At 41.9% G+C, this 17,238-nt stretch overlaps 1 protein-coding gene across 3 annotated transcripts in view; it reads right to left on the reverse strand.

The window, feature by feature from the left end:
- The window catches only part of RGS6 (regulator of G protein signaling 6), a 281,414-nt gene that overhangs the window by 59,984 nt on the left and 204,192 nt on the right, over positions 1-17,238 (reverse strand). For all 3 annotated transcript variants that reach the window (XM_040601641.1, XM_040601639.1, XM_040601640.1), the window contains exons 4-9: positions 12,887-12,937; positions 11,395-11,501; positions 9,035-9,086; positions 6,248-6,312; positions 3,254-3,330; positions 132-213 (exon numbers count right to left, since the gene is read on the reverse strand). In XM_040601641.1, coding sequence (XP_040457575.1) covers positions 132-213; positions 3,254-3,330; positions 6,248-6,312; positions 9,035-9,086; positions 11,395-11,501; positions 12,887-12,937 — 434 coding nt within the window. The remainder of the gene's footprint in view (positions 1-131; positions 214-3,253; positions 3,331-6,247; positions 6,313-9,034; positions 9,087-11,394; positions 11,502-12,886; positions 12,938-17,238) is intronic.

Consider the following 17,238-nt stretch of genomic DNA (forward strand, 5'->3'; position numbering starts at 1 on the left):
GTTTTGAAGTGTGAGGAAAATCCATGTGGTGATTTTAAAGGCAGTGTTTTTGTGCATGGCACAGTGCTTACTAGTATTAAAACTTCGCTGTCACAACATGGAAAGTCTCATAATTCAAAATGAAGCTTTACCACAGGCCTGTGCACATCCCAGAATGCTCTTTCCTGGCTGTCCAAGATCTTTCTTTCTGTTTTATCCTTTTTCCTGTCGATTCTGAAAACAAAAGCATAAACATATGAGTCAGTGTACAAGTAATGCTTTCTTCTTTTGTTACAGTTCCTAGCTGGGGTCTTTAACCCCATGAGAAAAAAAAAAAACAACAACACCCAGAAATCCACCTTTTTTAACAGCAATGCCACCCTCCCACTTGCAAGGCCATGTGCCATGAACAAAACATCACTGACCTTTATTCCAATATGTGTTAAAAAAGATTCTCCTACAAACGTGGAAAATTTATTTTAACATCTCTTTTCATCTGGTGAGGAAAACAACTTTTCCCAATACTCTGTTGCCAGACAAGCTGGGGAAGTTCATGGCTTTGGCTCTGTCAGGAGCCCCACTGGAACCTCTTTACGCCAGCTGAAGCTCTGGGCTGGAGCAGGACAGAGCTCCACATCAGGAGGTCTCATTGCACCCCAGTGCCCCAGCAGCACCACTGGCATTCCCAGCAGCAACAGCAAGAGCAGCACTTGTGTCCCTCCTTAACAGCTTTGAACCCTAAAACCTGCTCCACCCCCATGCCCCAGTGTTGGCAGACCAAGGGATGGCACCACAAGTGACCGGAGCTGAGCTCGCTGCATGGCCCCAAACAAGCCAGCACTCGCCCAAGAGACACATGGTTGGGCACCTCAGTAACTCAGTATTTCAGCCCTGATGCAGCCAGTGGATTGACTCGCTCAGAGCACCATATCACAGGCCACCCGAGGCTGTTCAATGCAACTGTTCCCCTATTTCTTGACAGCACTGAGCAATCTACCTCTGGTACTTTGCTCCCGCGCTCAGCCCTACACGTGAGCACAGCAAAGTCTCCACTGGCGGCAAGGCAGGCTCCATGGAGACTGGCTGAGGCACGGGGAAGAAGGAACTGCCTCTCCTTCCAGAGCAGGATTGAAAAGCTGACAGTGTCCCTGTACTGGTTTCCCACATTGCTGCCACCCAGGGAAATCAAAGCAGTGAGGAAAAACCCCACACCAGCTGGGATTTGTGACCACCAGGTACTCTCCCTGTTTTTTGTTTGGAGGGGCAGTGATCCTTGGCAAAGTCTGTGCTAGAAATGTACCAAGAGGATAGGAAACAGCAGACTGAAACTGAAATTTCTGAACACCCCTCCCCACAAAAAGCCCAAGTCCTCCACAGTTCAGTATCACTCTCTGAATATCTCCCCACACAAGGCTGCGATGAGAAACCAGCGCTGCAGCGGCTCTGTACCCACACAAAGACAGAGCAGCTGCCATACTGCGCTGAGGACACAAGCACAGACACCCAGCCCCAAACTGCTTTTTCTGAGTGAGTCCTTCACACCTGGCCAAAGAGGACGATTAAGTCTTCTGCCAGCCTTACACCACACACTGCACGCAAACTGGAGGGAGTCTTTGGAGGCCTCATGATCACCTTCATGGGGACTTTGTGCTCGACCCAAGTTTTCGGTTCATGTCCCCAGACTTACTGGTAACTCAGTATTTCACATTTTAAACTGAAGACACAACATAGACGCTCTATGGCTGCAGTTTCTGAGCAATGTAGGTATAGCAATGGAAATCCTGTGTGTGCAAACACAGACATGGAAGGTGGAGCAGAACTTGATAAGCAGTTGGAATGTTTTCAGGTAATTTTGGTTTGTTTTCCTGTTTAGTTAACTCAGGACCATGAATTACACTGTGAAGTTCAGCCCTGCCTTGTTGGGAACCTAACCTGATGACTGAACCATTATTTGAACTGGGAACCAAGAAGCTGAAACTAGCCAGCAAAAAAAGTTGATAGTGGCCAGTCCACACTTAAGTTTCAAAGAAAACAGAAAGGAGAAAAGACAAGTAAGCAACAGAGATCATATAAAGAATCTGATATTTACATTTCTTTCTTAGGTAATAATTGTATGTTGTACACAGAATGCAGAATTTTGTTTTGACTTAGATTTTCTTTTTTCATCTTAGCAATAAACCTTTAAGTAACTGGAAGTACAATTGCTATTGTAACTTCTAATTTTCTCTTCCAAACAGAACACTGGTATTCTGGTTGGAAAAAATCCCTTAATTACCTTGTAATTTAAAAGATAATTACCACGTACTTAAATAGCGCATAATTACAATGTTATTAACCAAAGAATTAATCAAAATTCCAAAGGGTTAATCAAAGACAGAGACATATACCTCAGCCACACCCTCAAGAAACGATGCTCCTTAACTTTTTATCATCTAATGCTGAAAAAGCAAATTCCTTCTAATGGTACAGAGTGCCAGTACTGGTGTTCTCACGTGCCATGTTCACCAACCTTTCCATTTTATAGGTGGCAACTACACGCACAAAATGGACACGGAAGGTTTTAGGCACTAGTATACAACCCTGCCCCATATTCATTTTGCAGCAATAATGAAAAACATTGAAAGGCTTAAAACTGTTTTCACAGGGGAAGATAAGAAGAAAAAAAAAAAAGAGTTCGATTATGAGCAGAGGATAGGAAAACCCCAAATACTAAATCTGAGTAAGTTTCACATTAAGTTGTAACCAATTCTCCACACTAATTTAGTAGCACAAGGTGGACTGCAGAGGGCAGAGGTACAATGAAGTCAACTGAGGGTTGGTATAAATGAGAAAACCAAATCCAGTCTGATGTAAATACCACCCTCATAATCACTTTGAAGTGGCACTGTTTTAAAACTCAGAAATACCTTACCAGCCTAGAGTAACACAGACAGATGACAAAGTTATGTTCTTTCCACTTACACAAAACAGAAATACTACACAAAAGTAGAAGCAGAACGGGCAAGTGAATTGCCCACGCTGCCATGGTGAATTCCGGCTCAGGAGCTCCTGACCAACATTTCCATGTACAGATAATTAAACCCATCTTTCAGGCTCTGGCACAAACCTTCAGAATTGGCTCTCTTGTTTCTAGTCTGCCAGCGATTAAAATTCACCAACACCTTCTGAGCTTAGTCACAGTAAAGACTTTGACAAAGAAGTTTTATCTGTACAGAATCCCCTTCCCTTCACAGCTCTAAATAGTGGTGTGGTTCAGTGCTTCAGGTTTACTCACTTCACTTGGGCCTCAGCTTGCATGAAGATGAATTCCCACTTTCTTGCAAACGCTCTCTGAAGTCTTGCTAAGTTTTCCTGTCAAAAGATGAAAATAGTAAGAACTAATCCCCGTAATTACAACAACTGTTTAAGAGCACAGTTAGCATGGCAGGTGTTTTATTCAATTTATATATTTTTTTAAGCTGGAAAACTCAAGACACAAAGTCAATATTGGTTTCAGGTGAACTCTCTTGCAGGCAAGGCAAGGCTGTAACACATCCTTTCAGGCTGCAGCCCCATAGCTGCAGCCAAGAGGGCCCTGTCAGGGATAAGTAATGGAGTGTGATGAAGACAGCTTAAGCTCTACTATGAAAATAACGATGGACTTGTTCCCAAAAGATAACACTGAGAAGCTCTGCGAAGCTGATGACTTTCATTTCTGATAGCAGATGGCTGCCACCTGCATGTTTTCCTCGCATCCCCACTTTCCCTTCCTCCCCCCACTGCTCTTTTCTCTTCAGGCTTTTGCTAAGGTGCAAAGCCTGAGCATCCCTTGCTTTGCTCAGTCCTGGTCGCCGCTGAGAGCCTTTCGCAGCTGCACAGCACTGAAGCCTGGGGATTGCCAGGATGATTCACAAAAGGAAATAGCTTGTTTGTCTGAACAATGAATGTATCTAACTGCAAAGACTGAGCCCAGATGCAGCCTTGCTCTATGCCTGAGTAAAAGCTCTGGTCCAGATCCATTACAGAGAGTGTTGTGATTTGAACACTTGGAGGTGAATGTGACTTCATCACAGCTCAAGGTCGAACTCTGGACATGGCCAGAACCTCAGGCTCAAATGGCACCCTGAAGTCACATATCCATACCCACTCTGAGAAAGAGGCCTATGAGACCATTAAGCTGATGCTCTTCTCCATTATAGCTGGTTCAACTATTGCAAATTTTCATTGAAAATGAACACTATTAGTTCTACTGCTGTTCTTTTTATACCAATTCCCTTTATTTCAAGAAAGTGCTTAAGTGCATGCATTTCACTGCTAGAAGAAATCTTCCTATTATTTACTATAAACACATGTATAACTCAAGGCATAAAGCTTGGCCCTGAATACCAACTCCATGTAAGAGTTTTAGTCCATATACACAGAAGAAAACAGCTAAGCAAATGATTTATAACTGTGCTGAAATGTGATAATTTCCTTAACTGTGGCGACAAGGAAGAACTACTTGTAATTATCTGCAAAACCAATTTTTTGTGTGTTTCTTGTTTTAAAATTTTGTTCTAAATTATGTTCACATGTGCCCTCTGGAGTAAATATGCCGAAGCCAATGAAACATCACCAATTAAAGCAGTATTTGAATTGTGCATATGTTCGGCCAATTAAAAACGAAATTGAATGCAACTATGCAAGCTTAAGCCTATCTTCAAGAGCCCTGCTCTACCAATATAAATGGGGAGCAGGGGATTATCTATGAACGCTGCAAGCAGAACCTAAAAATAAAAAGATGTCCCCTGAGATGCTTTGTAGAGATTCTTTTTGGGAACTCCGGGTCAGTACTGATGTCTACAGAGGAGCATTCTCAAAAATGTGTACTAGATGTACTGTAAGCCTGTTTCTCTCACTTGTGCTTACATCTCCATTGCTGGATCTGCTTCAGCTCCCATAATGACTAGGAAGAGTCAGTGCCATTCTTATCTGATTGTCTCTAATTAACAGAACAAAGTTTGAATGCAGAAGTAATCTCTAATTGTGCAATGCAATATTCACAAGAAAAATGAGAGACTGCCAAGATCTAATTATTTGCCATCACTGGAGCATTGCTACTCTCAGTAGACAATGATGTGCAAAAGTACTTAGCCATAGCCTCGCTGCATGTGTGTGGGAGTGTGTGCGCTGCTGAACAGCCTTTTGTTGCTTTATGATAGATCTTTAGAGTACTTACAGTTAATTGGTTGGCTGTGAGCAATTTTAATGGTTTTAATAATGAAATCAGCAATATGCAGAAGAGAAAACTCAGCAAAAGGATGTGTAAGTGCATGCAGATTATTATATTCCTTCCTTTATGCCTGTACTTCAAGATTAGAACTCTTGGGAACTCTGGATGCATTTCCAGGGTGGACTAGGTAAGTGGCAATTTTTGCATGCTCTTCACTGAAAGGACCAAATGGCATATATATGTATCCATGTACACAGAAGTTCCAAAACGTAGATGGAAGAGGTCCATTCTTGGAACAAAATCCCAAAATACATGGAATATAAATGTTTTCATTGTAATAAACATGAACACAGAAGTCCACTAGAACCAGCTTTGGAAAACAACCCCTCCAACGAAAAAATCCACATTTGAAATTCAGCTGTCAAGCTAGTAAACAAAAAAAAGTCAGTATGATACCAAGAAAAACTGAGCTGGTCAGAGTGTCACACTGCTGGTATTCAAAGAAACTCGCATCAGCCCTGCACCTCTTGCCTCTGTCTTCCCACTCCTCTCCACCCAAACCCTGCAAAATCTGAAGCCAAGGTAGGGGACATTTTTATGACTCATCATTTCATAACAGTAAACATGCCTTGAATAAGCTTGGAGTCAGTTTTTTACATGACATATTGAAAACAGTCCAAGTCTAATATCTGAAAACTTTCTTAACTAGATGGGTCAATGGCTTTTTAATTGCCCAGCAATGCACCTGAAAATCCATCAATTCCATGTGTCAATATCTGCTATATAAACCAGGAACTGTTAACTGGAAACAGGAAAACAAGGTAAACTTCTGTGTAATTTGCCCCAATCTTGGAGGTCTGGCTATACCACAGACACTTTACAGTGGGGCACGGCAAAGCCAGGGCCATTCCCCAGTCATGTTCCTGATGTCTCCAGATCAGCCTTCACATGATTCTGACAACTGAAAAAAAAATACAGTAAAGGCTGACCCCAAAGCACAAAATAGCAGCATTCACTTGGCAAGCAAAGCTCCCCCTGAACCCCCCCAGCTTTAAACTCTAGCAGCAGTGTACCTACGGCTTCATAATCCGCCAGCTCCAGACGAGCTTTGTTCTGCATGGTCCGTTTGCAAAGATAGATGGCTAAAGGGAGAAACAGAATGGAAAACAATTACAGACAGATTATTAGTACTAGACCTTAAACCAGAAAAAAGTGGTCCATGCACTGTTCATTCTCATCAGAAAGCAATGTGAGCCAAGGAATGAGGGCTGAATACCCAGCTGACATTACCCACTAGTAATCTCAGAGGCCTTAAACATCTGGGACATCTCATTTAGAGTGCTGAGAGTGGATGCCAGGACCTAACAAGATGTCTGAGAAAGGCACAATTGCTTCTGGGGCTGGTAAAAGACTTAGCATTAGCAACCTGTTCCCCTCAGTACTTTGAGAACATGCCTGCCAAAGTGAGCAGCCCTGCACTTCTTTTCCCCTTTTGTTGAAAAAAAAATATTCAGGATATCACAAAGAAAACAGAAATACAGGCCAGATCTTATTAAAGGTACGGTATGAACATCTTCGATATGCTCCATCCACTTATTCTACAGATTTTAAATGGTTAAGAAAAGCCTTCTCACATTTCACCATAGGCAGACACTGCAGAAATTGATGCGGTTTGGGATTCTGAGGGTCAAGATGAGCCCAGTGCACAACACCAAACCAGTCCCAGGCTGCCTTCTGGGAAACCCTCAGCTGAACTCGCTAGGTCACCTCATTTCCATTACAGGCTGAAACACAAGGAACCCAGCACACCCTGAGTATACAGCCAGGTCCGAACAATGTAATAGAGGTCCAGTGCTCTCATTTTGGGATGAATCTAGACATGAATTTTATAGCTTCCTTGTGTCTTGCTCATGCTGCAGGGCCAGGTACCTATTGTCCAACAGTGTACCAAACCAGAGCAGGGCAAAAGCCAAAGCAAGCATCATCTACAGAAAACTGTAATAAATCTTTTTCAGCTTTTTTTATGAAAACCAGAGGATTTGGGTCAATGGGTAAATACAGTTTTTTGACACCTTCATATAGATTTTTCATTGGAAACCTCTCCTTCTACTGAAAATATATGAAAAAACCCCCAGTGCTACTCATGTAATTCTATAATTCTGATGTTATTCCTTTAATTCTAACATTCATATAATGAGATAATATTATTCATGGTAAACAGAGCTGATCAGTTATATATGTTTATACATCTCAAGGGCAGTTTCCTCTGCAAGCCATGTACAACACCAAATAAAGTGCGAGTCAGTCATCTCACAGTTTTCTTCATGCTAGGCAGTGACCTGCCCATTAGCAAGTTAGTTCCTGCCCTGTGAGTGGATCCATGCAAATAAAAAAAGTACGAAGTGCTGCTGGGATTTCAGTTTTATTTGGGTCTACTGCTAGTTTGGGATTAATTCTGGGAAGACCCCATCTGTACAGACCTCTGATATGCAAAGACTGATTACAAGCATATGCTAGAGCTTTCTGGGACAGATGAAAATCTGTCACTCCAGGGCTCAGAGCTAATGCAGCTGCAGCTTGTCCAGCTGTAGGCCAGCTCATACAGGGCTATATTTTGAGGTGTTCTGCTCCACTCGATGCCCCTGCAGCACAATAATCTGACTGTGAAACCAGTTATTTATCAGATACTATAGGAAAAATCAAAACTTCCCTCTTCAGATTGTTATTCTGATATTGACAGAATACATATTTGGCACAGTTCAGACAGTTATATATGGTGACTGTAAAATCTGGACAGTGTTTTGCATATAATGAACAGCATCATGTTTTCTCCTAAGCAGTTCCCTTACTGGGATAAACACATAAGTCTGTGTTATCTTCCCTGCAGATGAGAACTCCAAATGAACTATCACATGACAGACACCATTGGAGGCTACTTCTCCACCCCAGCAAATGATTTCCAGAATCCATAATGATGAGTAATTATTGCCCAGGAAAGAAAAAAAAACCCAACTGATTATTCAGGGAGGAGTTCTAAACTGATCTTAGATTATAAGACATTTCAAAAGAAGGACTTTCAGAAGCTCCTGTTTTATGAGTACACACATGGATTTCCTCTTGCAATGTCACACCAGGATGCAACGATTGATTTTATCATTTAACTGTAAAAGAAGTGCAGTTCTGGAAGAGACAGCAATATTGCATGCAGACAGCTTAAGATAACACCACTGACATATTTTCTTTATGTATTATCACTGTCTGCAGGCACTCACATGTTTAACACACCATGTTGTAGTTTATTAGCTCATAAACCATGCTCAGTCTTCTCTTTTTTACCTGCTATCGTCTGGTGATCTTAAAAAAACGGGAAAAATAAGTCTGATGTCATATATCAGAGAACTTTAACTATGGGTTGCCATCAGTTATATACTGGTTTATTGATCAGCCAGATGAGTGCCCAGACGAGGTAACTTTTTATTGATCAACATATCAGATTCAGCTACAGATCAGAGTATGTTCTCCCACAAAAGCAATATTGGCATTATCTAAGATCCCCAAGGAGCAGTATTCTGCTTGCCATAAATCCCGCCAAAACGAACAGAGCTATGGGAGAACGGAGGTAATGGCAGGTAAAACCCTGGCCCCACTGAGCTTGACAGCTACGGCTCCATGGGCTTAAGGCACCCTGGGATTTCACTTCATGTATTTGAGTCGGACACACATCTGCCTCTGATGCTGCAGTCTGACAAGAAACTGCTGATAAAGGGTTTAGATGGCCAAGAGTAATTATTTTAAGGACATTTTTTTTTTTCCATCACACGCTTTCTGTACTAACTTTCTACAATGAAATAATTATACTCTCACCATAATCCGTGTTTTCTGGTTCCCAGCAGTTTGAAGGCCAAAAGTATGGTGCCTAAGAAACAACATATGCATTTTTGTAATTTAGGAGATGAAAAACGATTCAGATGCAGAAAAACATTACAAGTACAAAAAGAAGAATCACAAAGTATAAATCCAGTCTCTGCCCTCAGGGGAAACACTTCTACATACCTCAGTAAAAGCGAGGATGCTTTTCCAGGAAGGTATCACCTTTAACATTCCTCACTGCAGGTAAACAAAGATGCTGAAATACAAGCATCTCTTGAGGAGGATGTCCAATATCCTGATGACACTTCAGACACTGTTGCTAGCCCATCTGAACATAGACCTCTTACCGTCTATGCCCAGAACCTTCTCTTTCCCCAGGAATTTACAGACACCCTGAAACTTTTTCTTTTTTTTAAGAAGCATGAGAAACCTCATGGCCTTTTATATATGCCACACACCATTTGCTTTTTGGAGCAGCTACCAGTGTGGTTGGCAGCCTACAAAACAATTTACTTTTAAAATATAACAGATGGCAGAAGTCAAAACTCAGCTGATTAGAGTCACTCTGCTAAAGTTCTTCTAAGCTTACTGCTTCTGTTTTCTATCCAGATCCACATATTGCAGTTGCTGCAATTAATTACAAGATATTACTACATGTGGCTGCATTTCAGTTTTACCATGAATGAAAAATACCATTCCTGTGATCCATACAAATTACAGAATACTGTTTTGCATTACTGAGGAAATGCCACAAGTGGGTGTAGGACATTATACCACAGACTATTCCTTGCACTGAAGTACAGTGAGAAAACATGAAGGCATCAAACAATACAAGGCTCACTGCTCCTCACTGATAAATATCTTATGATCTTAACAAGATGATGAGCTACTGTTAAAGGAGGAACTGATGCTGGGGTAAAAAGTAGGAAGAAGAGAGTAATGGAAAAGAAACATGATTCTATCAGGTTATTTCTGCACTAAACAGCTGAGGAAAACTGTTGCAGGAAATGACAACTGGCAAAGAAAAAGCAAAAGTTGTAGGAAAAGATAAAGGAAAGAAAAGAAAAGTCAATAAGCAGTCAAAATAATTTGATGACATGGTTTACACTGGCTTAAAAATAAGGGAAAGAAATTAAATTATATTGAAATTAGCTCCTGAGAGCTGCACAGGATAATTTCTCATGGTGTCATTCATTTAAGATAGAGAAAAATACAACTAAATGGGCAATCAGAATTACCCCTGCTTCTGTCAAGTCTTACATGACAGGAGGAGCAGGACTTTCAGAAAAGCAAAGAAACTGTAATGAAAAATCTTAGTCTGAATGATGCCAGGTAACCAGAAGGTGGGATGAGATAAGGGGAGGTCTGTGATCTCCTGGGCTTCTTTGTTCACTGTGTCATTGGTCTCATATGATAACACAATACCACATTAGCAGTAGAACAGTAAGCATGAGCAGCAGCAACATCAGATGCGAAGAGAACAGGCTTTTCAAATAAAAACTAAAAAAGAAGGGAGGAAATGTAAAGGAGGAACAGGACAGTGAACAGAAGAGAGGTCACAGGGAAGACAAGGGAGCTGGCTGTGATCATCTACCAGAAAACCACAAATACAGCCAGCAGGATTAGGCAGTAGGACTCCAGGTTTGAACACATTGCTTCCTTTAAAGTTATACAATCTGTCCAAAAGGAGTTGTTGCAGCACAAGCACTCAGTTATCTAGAAAGCTGACAGCAGCAGATTTTGGATATGGCATAGAACTCAAGCACAGGATGCTTTAAAAATTCAATACATCTGGATGCACAGGGATACTGATGATAGAGATGTCCCAGCTTAGGTGACTGCCAAAGTTACATATGTTTTGTAAAAGATCCAAAGCCTGAAGCTTGCCCCTTCCACACCAATCTGTAATCAACAGAGGACAGAAATTTGCATTTTCTGCTGTGCCACAGCTTGAATGTCTAATTGCAAACTCTGAAGTTTTCCTGGTCCATTTTGCACAGGAGGATGTCTTCTCAATTTTATGCCAGGGTTAGAACCTGAAAGCCATTTTCTTTCTCCTGGTTTAGTTCAAAGTTTAGTACAACTTCCTTGAAATCACATATGAAAAATAATCATAGGACGTATCTATTCATTTATGTAAAAACTGTGGGTCAGAAAGTAGAAAGAGTGATTCAGAATTCTAAAGCAGATCTTTTTGAAAGGACTTCATAACTTCCTAAGGCCTCTACCAAGATAGCCTTAATCCCTGGCTTCATAGACTTAATGGGTACTTAGGGATAAAGAGCAGGTGATTTCAGCAGTATTATTGCAGGGACAGTAGAAGGGGGCACAAAGGAGGCAGAGGGCTCACTGACCTGAAAACGATAGAATGTCCCATCATCTTTCAGGGTAAGGACATGGTCTGAGATTGGAAAGACGTAACCCTGTGCAGCAATAAGACTTCCCAAGTGTATTGCTTCCCCTGCAAAAGAGAGAAAACAGCGCGACAGAGTCAGGAAGATGTGCACTGCCCACTCGGCTTTCAACAGCGGCTCTGCAGATGACTCACATGAAGACCTGGTGCACACGTGCTTCTCTGTACACACATCGCATCCTTACACCTTCCAAACAAACCGTGCAAAGCAGAAGAGCAGAATTCAGCCTTACAATACAGATGAAACACTGCTCAAGTGTTTAATCTGCTGATTTTGTGTTTACAAAGTGTCACATAGCAGTTCAGCTCTAGAGTCTGAAATTCAGTTCAAAGCACATTACCCACCACAGGTGACAGCTGACAAGAAGCCTGTTCCACCAGTGAACCCCACTTGCTTCTACCAAATCTGACAAGCACCTGCAACACCGGGTCATTAGCAGCATGTTTATTCATAAAGACAAATCCTGACACTGAATGAAGCACTGCCATTCGTTAGAGGAAACCGTGCAGAGGCAAAGGCGAGTACACACCCTAGCACTGCCAGGGCAACCTTCACCAGCGCAGAGGCACATCTGCACAGATTTTCAACCAATGTCAGCTGTCAAAAGCTGCATCAACTGTCTCAGAGTTGCAAAATACACACCAGCTGCTCATGCACCCCCAGGTAGATAATAAAGCTATTTTCTGCAGCCGAAATTCAGATTTGAGACTTAACTGGAGTCATAAGAAGGGATGTGCATATAGGGATGCCCTGGGTAAGGCAACACTGCCTCTCTCTCTGCTTTTACATGGTGACAGTATGCAGCAGAAACAAACTGGGATTTTTTCCCCTTTCCAGAAAAAGAAACTTCTGGACCTGAAGAGATTTTCTTACTCTTTTCCCAATAGTTCTTAACTATGCCAAAATGACATCGGTTTGAGGAGTGAACTATTTAGACTGTACCCATGCATTGATCATTATTTATGGCTGATTATCCATTTATCTATCTGCTGTGATAAATTAGCAGCCATTAATCTGATCCCATTATGGTGTCTGTGTCATCCTTGGTCAGTATGTCCTGTCAGTCATGTCTACCTTTCCCTGCACCATGAAAACCTGCCACTGCATTTGCCTGCTTAACCACACACATCCGCCAACTCCCTTTCTAAGTCTGGGAACAACCTTAAAATCAATCAGTCTTTCTTAGGTAGCAACAATTTCACAGACAGTCTAAGGCTCCTGCGAAGTGCTTTCTGTGTGTTGCAGTGTAAAGCGTGAGACTTAATTAAGATGTTCCTTCTTATCTTTCTCCCTCCTCCTCCTCCTCTCCAATGATTAAATCAACCTTGTTGTTGTACTGGTATTTTAGATCACAGCAAAATAGTATCTACCATCTAATGGCACACAAAATACAGATGGAGTATCTGCTCCTCCCCAGCTATGATCACCTTACCTGGATCCTCAATGCTGAGGTTCTTCATAAGCCACTGTACAATATCAGCACCTTGAGGAAAAAGAAAAAAAAAAAAAAAAAAAGTGAAGAAAACATTAAACAGTGAGACCACAGCATCTGAGAGCCCTAGAGTGAGATAACGTTCAAATAGATATAATAGAACGGCTGTAATTTTTATTTTGTTTTCCTTTTTATCTCTACTGAGGTCTCAGAATGTTTTTCCTTCTTGTGCCACAGTGTCATTGTATAGTTACTGACAGGTACTAAGCCCCAAGAAGTATTCTGTGTGATAGGAGACCTGATATACTTTAAGTTAGATATTACTCTAATGGTTCCATGTAACTTGTTCTTTTCCAGCCGCCTCTCTCTCACCTCAGCACACAGAGCGTTATGTTACTGCAAGCACTAGCTAGCAAGGAGATGAAGAAGCATTTACTGGCACCTTGTACCTGTAATGTCAGAGGCAATAATCTAAAGGTACAGAAATGAGTTATCAGTTAGAAAAAGACAAAGGAAAGCCTCACTTATGTCAAAGACAAGCAATGCCTTGGCGAAGGAAGTGGTATTCAGCGTGTCTGCAACCAAACCACTGTTGAGCTGTCACCTGCTAGATCACACCAGCAGGATGGTGGCCAGGAGCAGAGAAGTGAGTCTTTAAGGCCCATCAGGTAGTTTATTAGGTTTTCAGGGCCCATCAAGTAGCACAAAGGTTGTTGCTATCTTATAAACAGTGTAAAGATCTCTAGGAGTGATCCTCTGCATGTATACAAACCTCTCTGTTGCTCACACGGAAATCATAGAGGTGGAAAACTTGTCACTATTCTCTAGAAGCTAAGGCCTTCTATCAAAATACAACATAAAAGGGCAGTAAAATTTAGTTAAACCCCTGTGGTGGGTTGACCTTGGCTGGAGGCCAGGTTCCCACCAAGCCACTCTATCAGTCCCTTCCTCAGCAGAACAGGGAGAGGAGAAAATAAGATGGAAAAAAAATAATCTTGTGGGTCAAGATAAAGGCAGTTTAATGAAGCAATAGCAAAGGTCATGCGTGTGGAAGCGAAACAAACAAAAGATGTTATTCCCCACTTCCCATCAGCAGGCGATGTTCACCCACTTCCCAGCAAGCAGGGCTTCAGTGTGTGTAGCGGATGCGCGAGAAGACAAACGTTGCAAATAACAAATGCCCCCCGCCCCTTCCTCCTCCTTTCTCTTGGCTTTTGTATCTGAGCAGACGTCATATGGTATGGAATATCCCTTGGGTCAGTTTGGGTCAGCTGTCCTGGCTCTGTCCCCTCCCAAGACCCTGCCCACCCCCAGCCTGCTGGTGATGGGGGGATGTTGGAGAGCCAGCCTTGGTGCTGTGCGAGCGCTGCTCAGCAGCAGCCAAACACCGGTGTGTTAGCAGCACCCTTCTGGCTACCAGTACAAGCACAGCACTGGGAGGGCTGCTGTGGGGCTCAGCCAGAACCAGTACAACCCCCCACTCAGAAAGTTAAGCTTAAAAATGAAACATAATGGTGTGAACAAGTTAGCTAACTTGACTTGTCCAAAGCCAAAGGCAATCAGTAAAGGCACTTGGAGGCAATCTAGCAAGTCTGTGCCAAGTTACAGCAGCATGCAGCACAACCTAACAATGCCATGTCTGGATGCAGATGTGTCACCAAGCCCTTCTCAGCAGACAATCAATTTGTTGAGAAATATTTGCTTTTGCATACAGTAGGCTAATAGCCTCGGTAATATTTGATGCTATGCTTTGTGATATATCAGTTGAAGACAGCACACAAAAAGGAACTGATCAACCATATGATTCAGACCTACTGAACAAACCCTGCAGGGATCTTATTTGCTTGGAGCACTTCTGAGTTGAGACATAGTGGGTACTTCAAGAAACAGCATAACCCACATGATGCCTGTTCCAGGAAAGGTAATTTTTATTCCTACAGACCCAGGGCATCCCCACTCTCGGCAAACCTTAAATACAACAAAGTCCAGGAGTCACAATGACAACATGCTACAGAGAGAGGGGCACAGGTACTTCTAGCGTCCCCCGTCCCTGTGATATCTGCAGGTCTGAGTGACTCTCCTATACTGGTGAAATTCCCCCTAGAGACATGGGCTATACCCACACAGAAGGGAAAAGCAGCTCCTGCTCCCCCTGACAATGAAAGCTGACTTACAGCTCCACAAGGAGCACCATTAAACCTCTTCAGCAGCAAGCAGGAATATGGACCTGACCTACCTCACCCCACATACGTGACAAGTGAAACAACCTACTCGTCCCTTGCAAGCAATCAGCAGAGCTCCTGAAGATCAGGGAAGCATCTACTTCCATTTAAATAACCGGCAAACAGATGTGACCAACAAGCAGCAACTGGGCACTGCCTCAATCTGCCTTGAAGGTATCAACAAACCAGATACTTAAAGACTGATCTCACAAGTTTGTATTCTCAGCTCTACAGTCACTTTCCACACCTCCCAACTCCACTAAAGTGCAGTTTAAGTTGCCACTATCCTATTTGCAAACTTATTCCAGAACTCTTTTTTTTCTTTCTTTCTTCTTTTTTTTTTTTTTTTAATGGAACATTTCTTGTACACAATTGATATGCATTTGATATCATACCTGTATTACAATTTAAGGGAAAGAATTATTTTTCTTCCTTGATAGCTTCTCCTGAGTGTCTCTACAGAAGGCTGGCACATTGCCTCCCTACCTCCATTTCACTAAACCAACCAAACTCTTTTAAATGTCCTCTTAAGATGGTCTCTCCCTCTACCATTCAGCAACTTTTCAAATTTAAGTTCCATTTCTTTGCACTGGCATTACCAGAACTGCAGGCAGTACCTTGCAGAGCATCTAACCAATGCCTCTGGCAGTGGTTCCACCACTTTCCTTTCTGTATCGAAACCAGATTGCCAGGTGCATCCTAAAGTCACATAATTTTTTTTGGTGAATAATAAAATTATTCAGAAAAAGATGTCTGAGGGGTCCAAAACTACCTGCTAGATAAGAACACACCTAGTGAACAGTGCTAGCTGAATAACATATGGGGAAAATGTTTAGAGCCAGTAACTGTTGGTTTGACAAGTCTGCTCAGAAAATATTGTTTTATAAACATGAATGTTCCTTTTTACCTTTTACAAAACAAAAACATCCTATAGATAGAAACATTTGGGGTTAGAAAACTCTTACAAGACGACTTAAACTGAAGCGTTTCTCCATTGGCAGAAACAAAACCAAACCTCACAAAATGCTGTCTTGGTTCAAGCTAAACCAGAATCTTTCTTGGTTTTTCTGTTCATCCCCCAAACTAAAAAGTTGTCCTGATTTTAGTCTCAGATTACAGGCTTGCAGTGACCTCTCAGGCATCTTATTGCCAAATGACATGACAGTTGATACCTCAAAATCATCTAGAGAAGCACATTGCTTTGCTCAAGGGAGCTGAAGTGCATTCTGCATGATCCCTTTCCAGATATATAGGAATACTTGACGCAGCATTAAGTCCCACTCCATTTTTACATAGAATGGTCATGTCCCCGGCTCTAGGCCTCTTCTGAAGAATCTATTCAATTTTCATCAAACTGCAATGAAAAATTCAAGTAACACTGAAAAGCTAGTTCCCCAATCTTCCTGACCCCTGTTATTAAGATTAAAAAATGTTTTAAAGGGGCAAGTAAACTGACAGCACTGACTCAACCAGAACTTGTGTGATCAGCCACTCTGGAATATAAGCAGCACTCAAGATCGGGGATTTTAATTTGTCTCTGTTAAAAACATGAAGTAATTCCTGAATGTTGCCAAGAGTCTGGAAGATGTTATAGCTGTTCTCCAGTTGTCCTGAGGCAGACAGATTATCTTTCTGCTGAGTTTGCTGAACCATTATTTATCACCTGCCAAGACTGATTACTCACCCTCAGGACAATGACAAGTCTTTTCTTCCTCTGTTAATTACTGTCATCATTAATAGCCATGTCACTAATTAATATTCAATCATAATGAAAACTCTTTACTGCCATCTTCCATAACACCTTCCATTTTTAGGGTTACCCCACACCTTGCCTTTGCCTCTGCTGGTGGCTGTTTCTACCACTGCAACCCACTTTTGCCCTCCTACAAATACTACTTATGCTCTTCCTCAAATGAGAAAATGCAGATTTATCCTTATAACATACAGTGAAGACCTGAGTGAATCCTTGAAAAGACTCTTCTTCTCTGTCAGACCAAGACAGAGATTCTTTTATCTGTAACTTTTCCAGAAAACTTAATCTTAACCTCTCCTGCAGGTTAGGCCTGACACACTGTCCTCTCGTAACCTCTGTTTCCAAAAAGATCTTTTCTGGCTGATTTTCAGATTCCA

This window comes from Falco naumanni, chromosome 7, assembly GCF_017639655.2.
Source record: "Falco naumanni isolate bFalNau1 chromosome 7, bFalNau1.pat, whole genome shotgun sequence".
Taxonomy (NCBI): Eukaryota; Metazoa; Chordata; class Aves; order Falconiformes; family Falconidae; genus Falco; species Falco naumanni.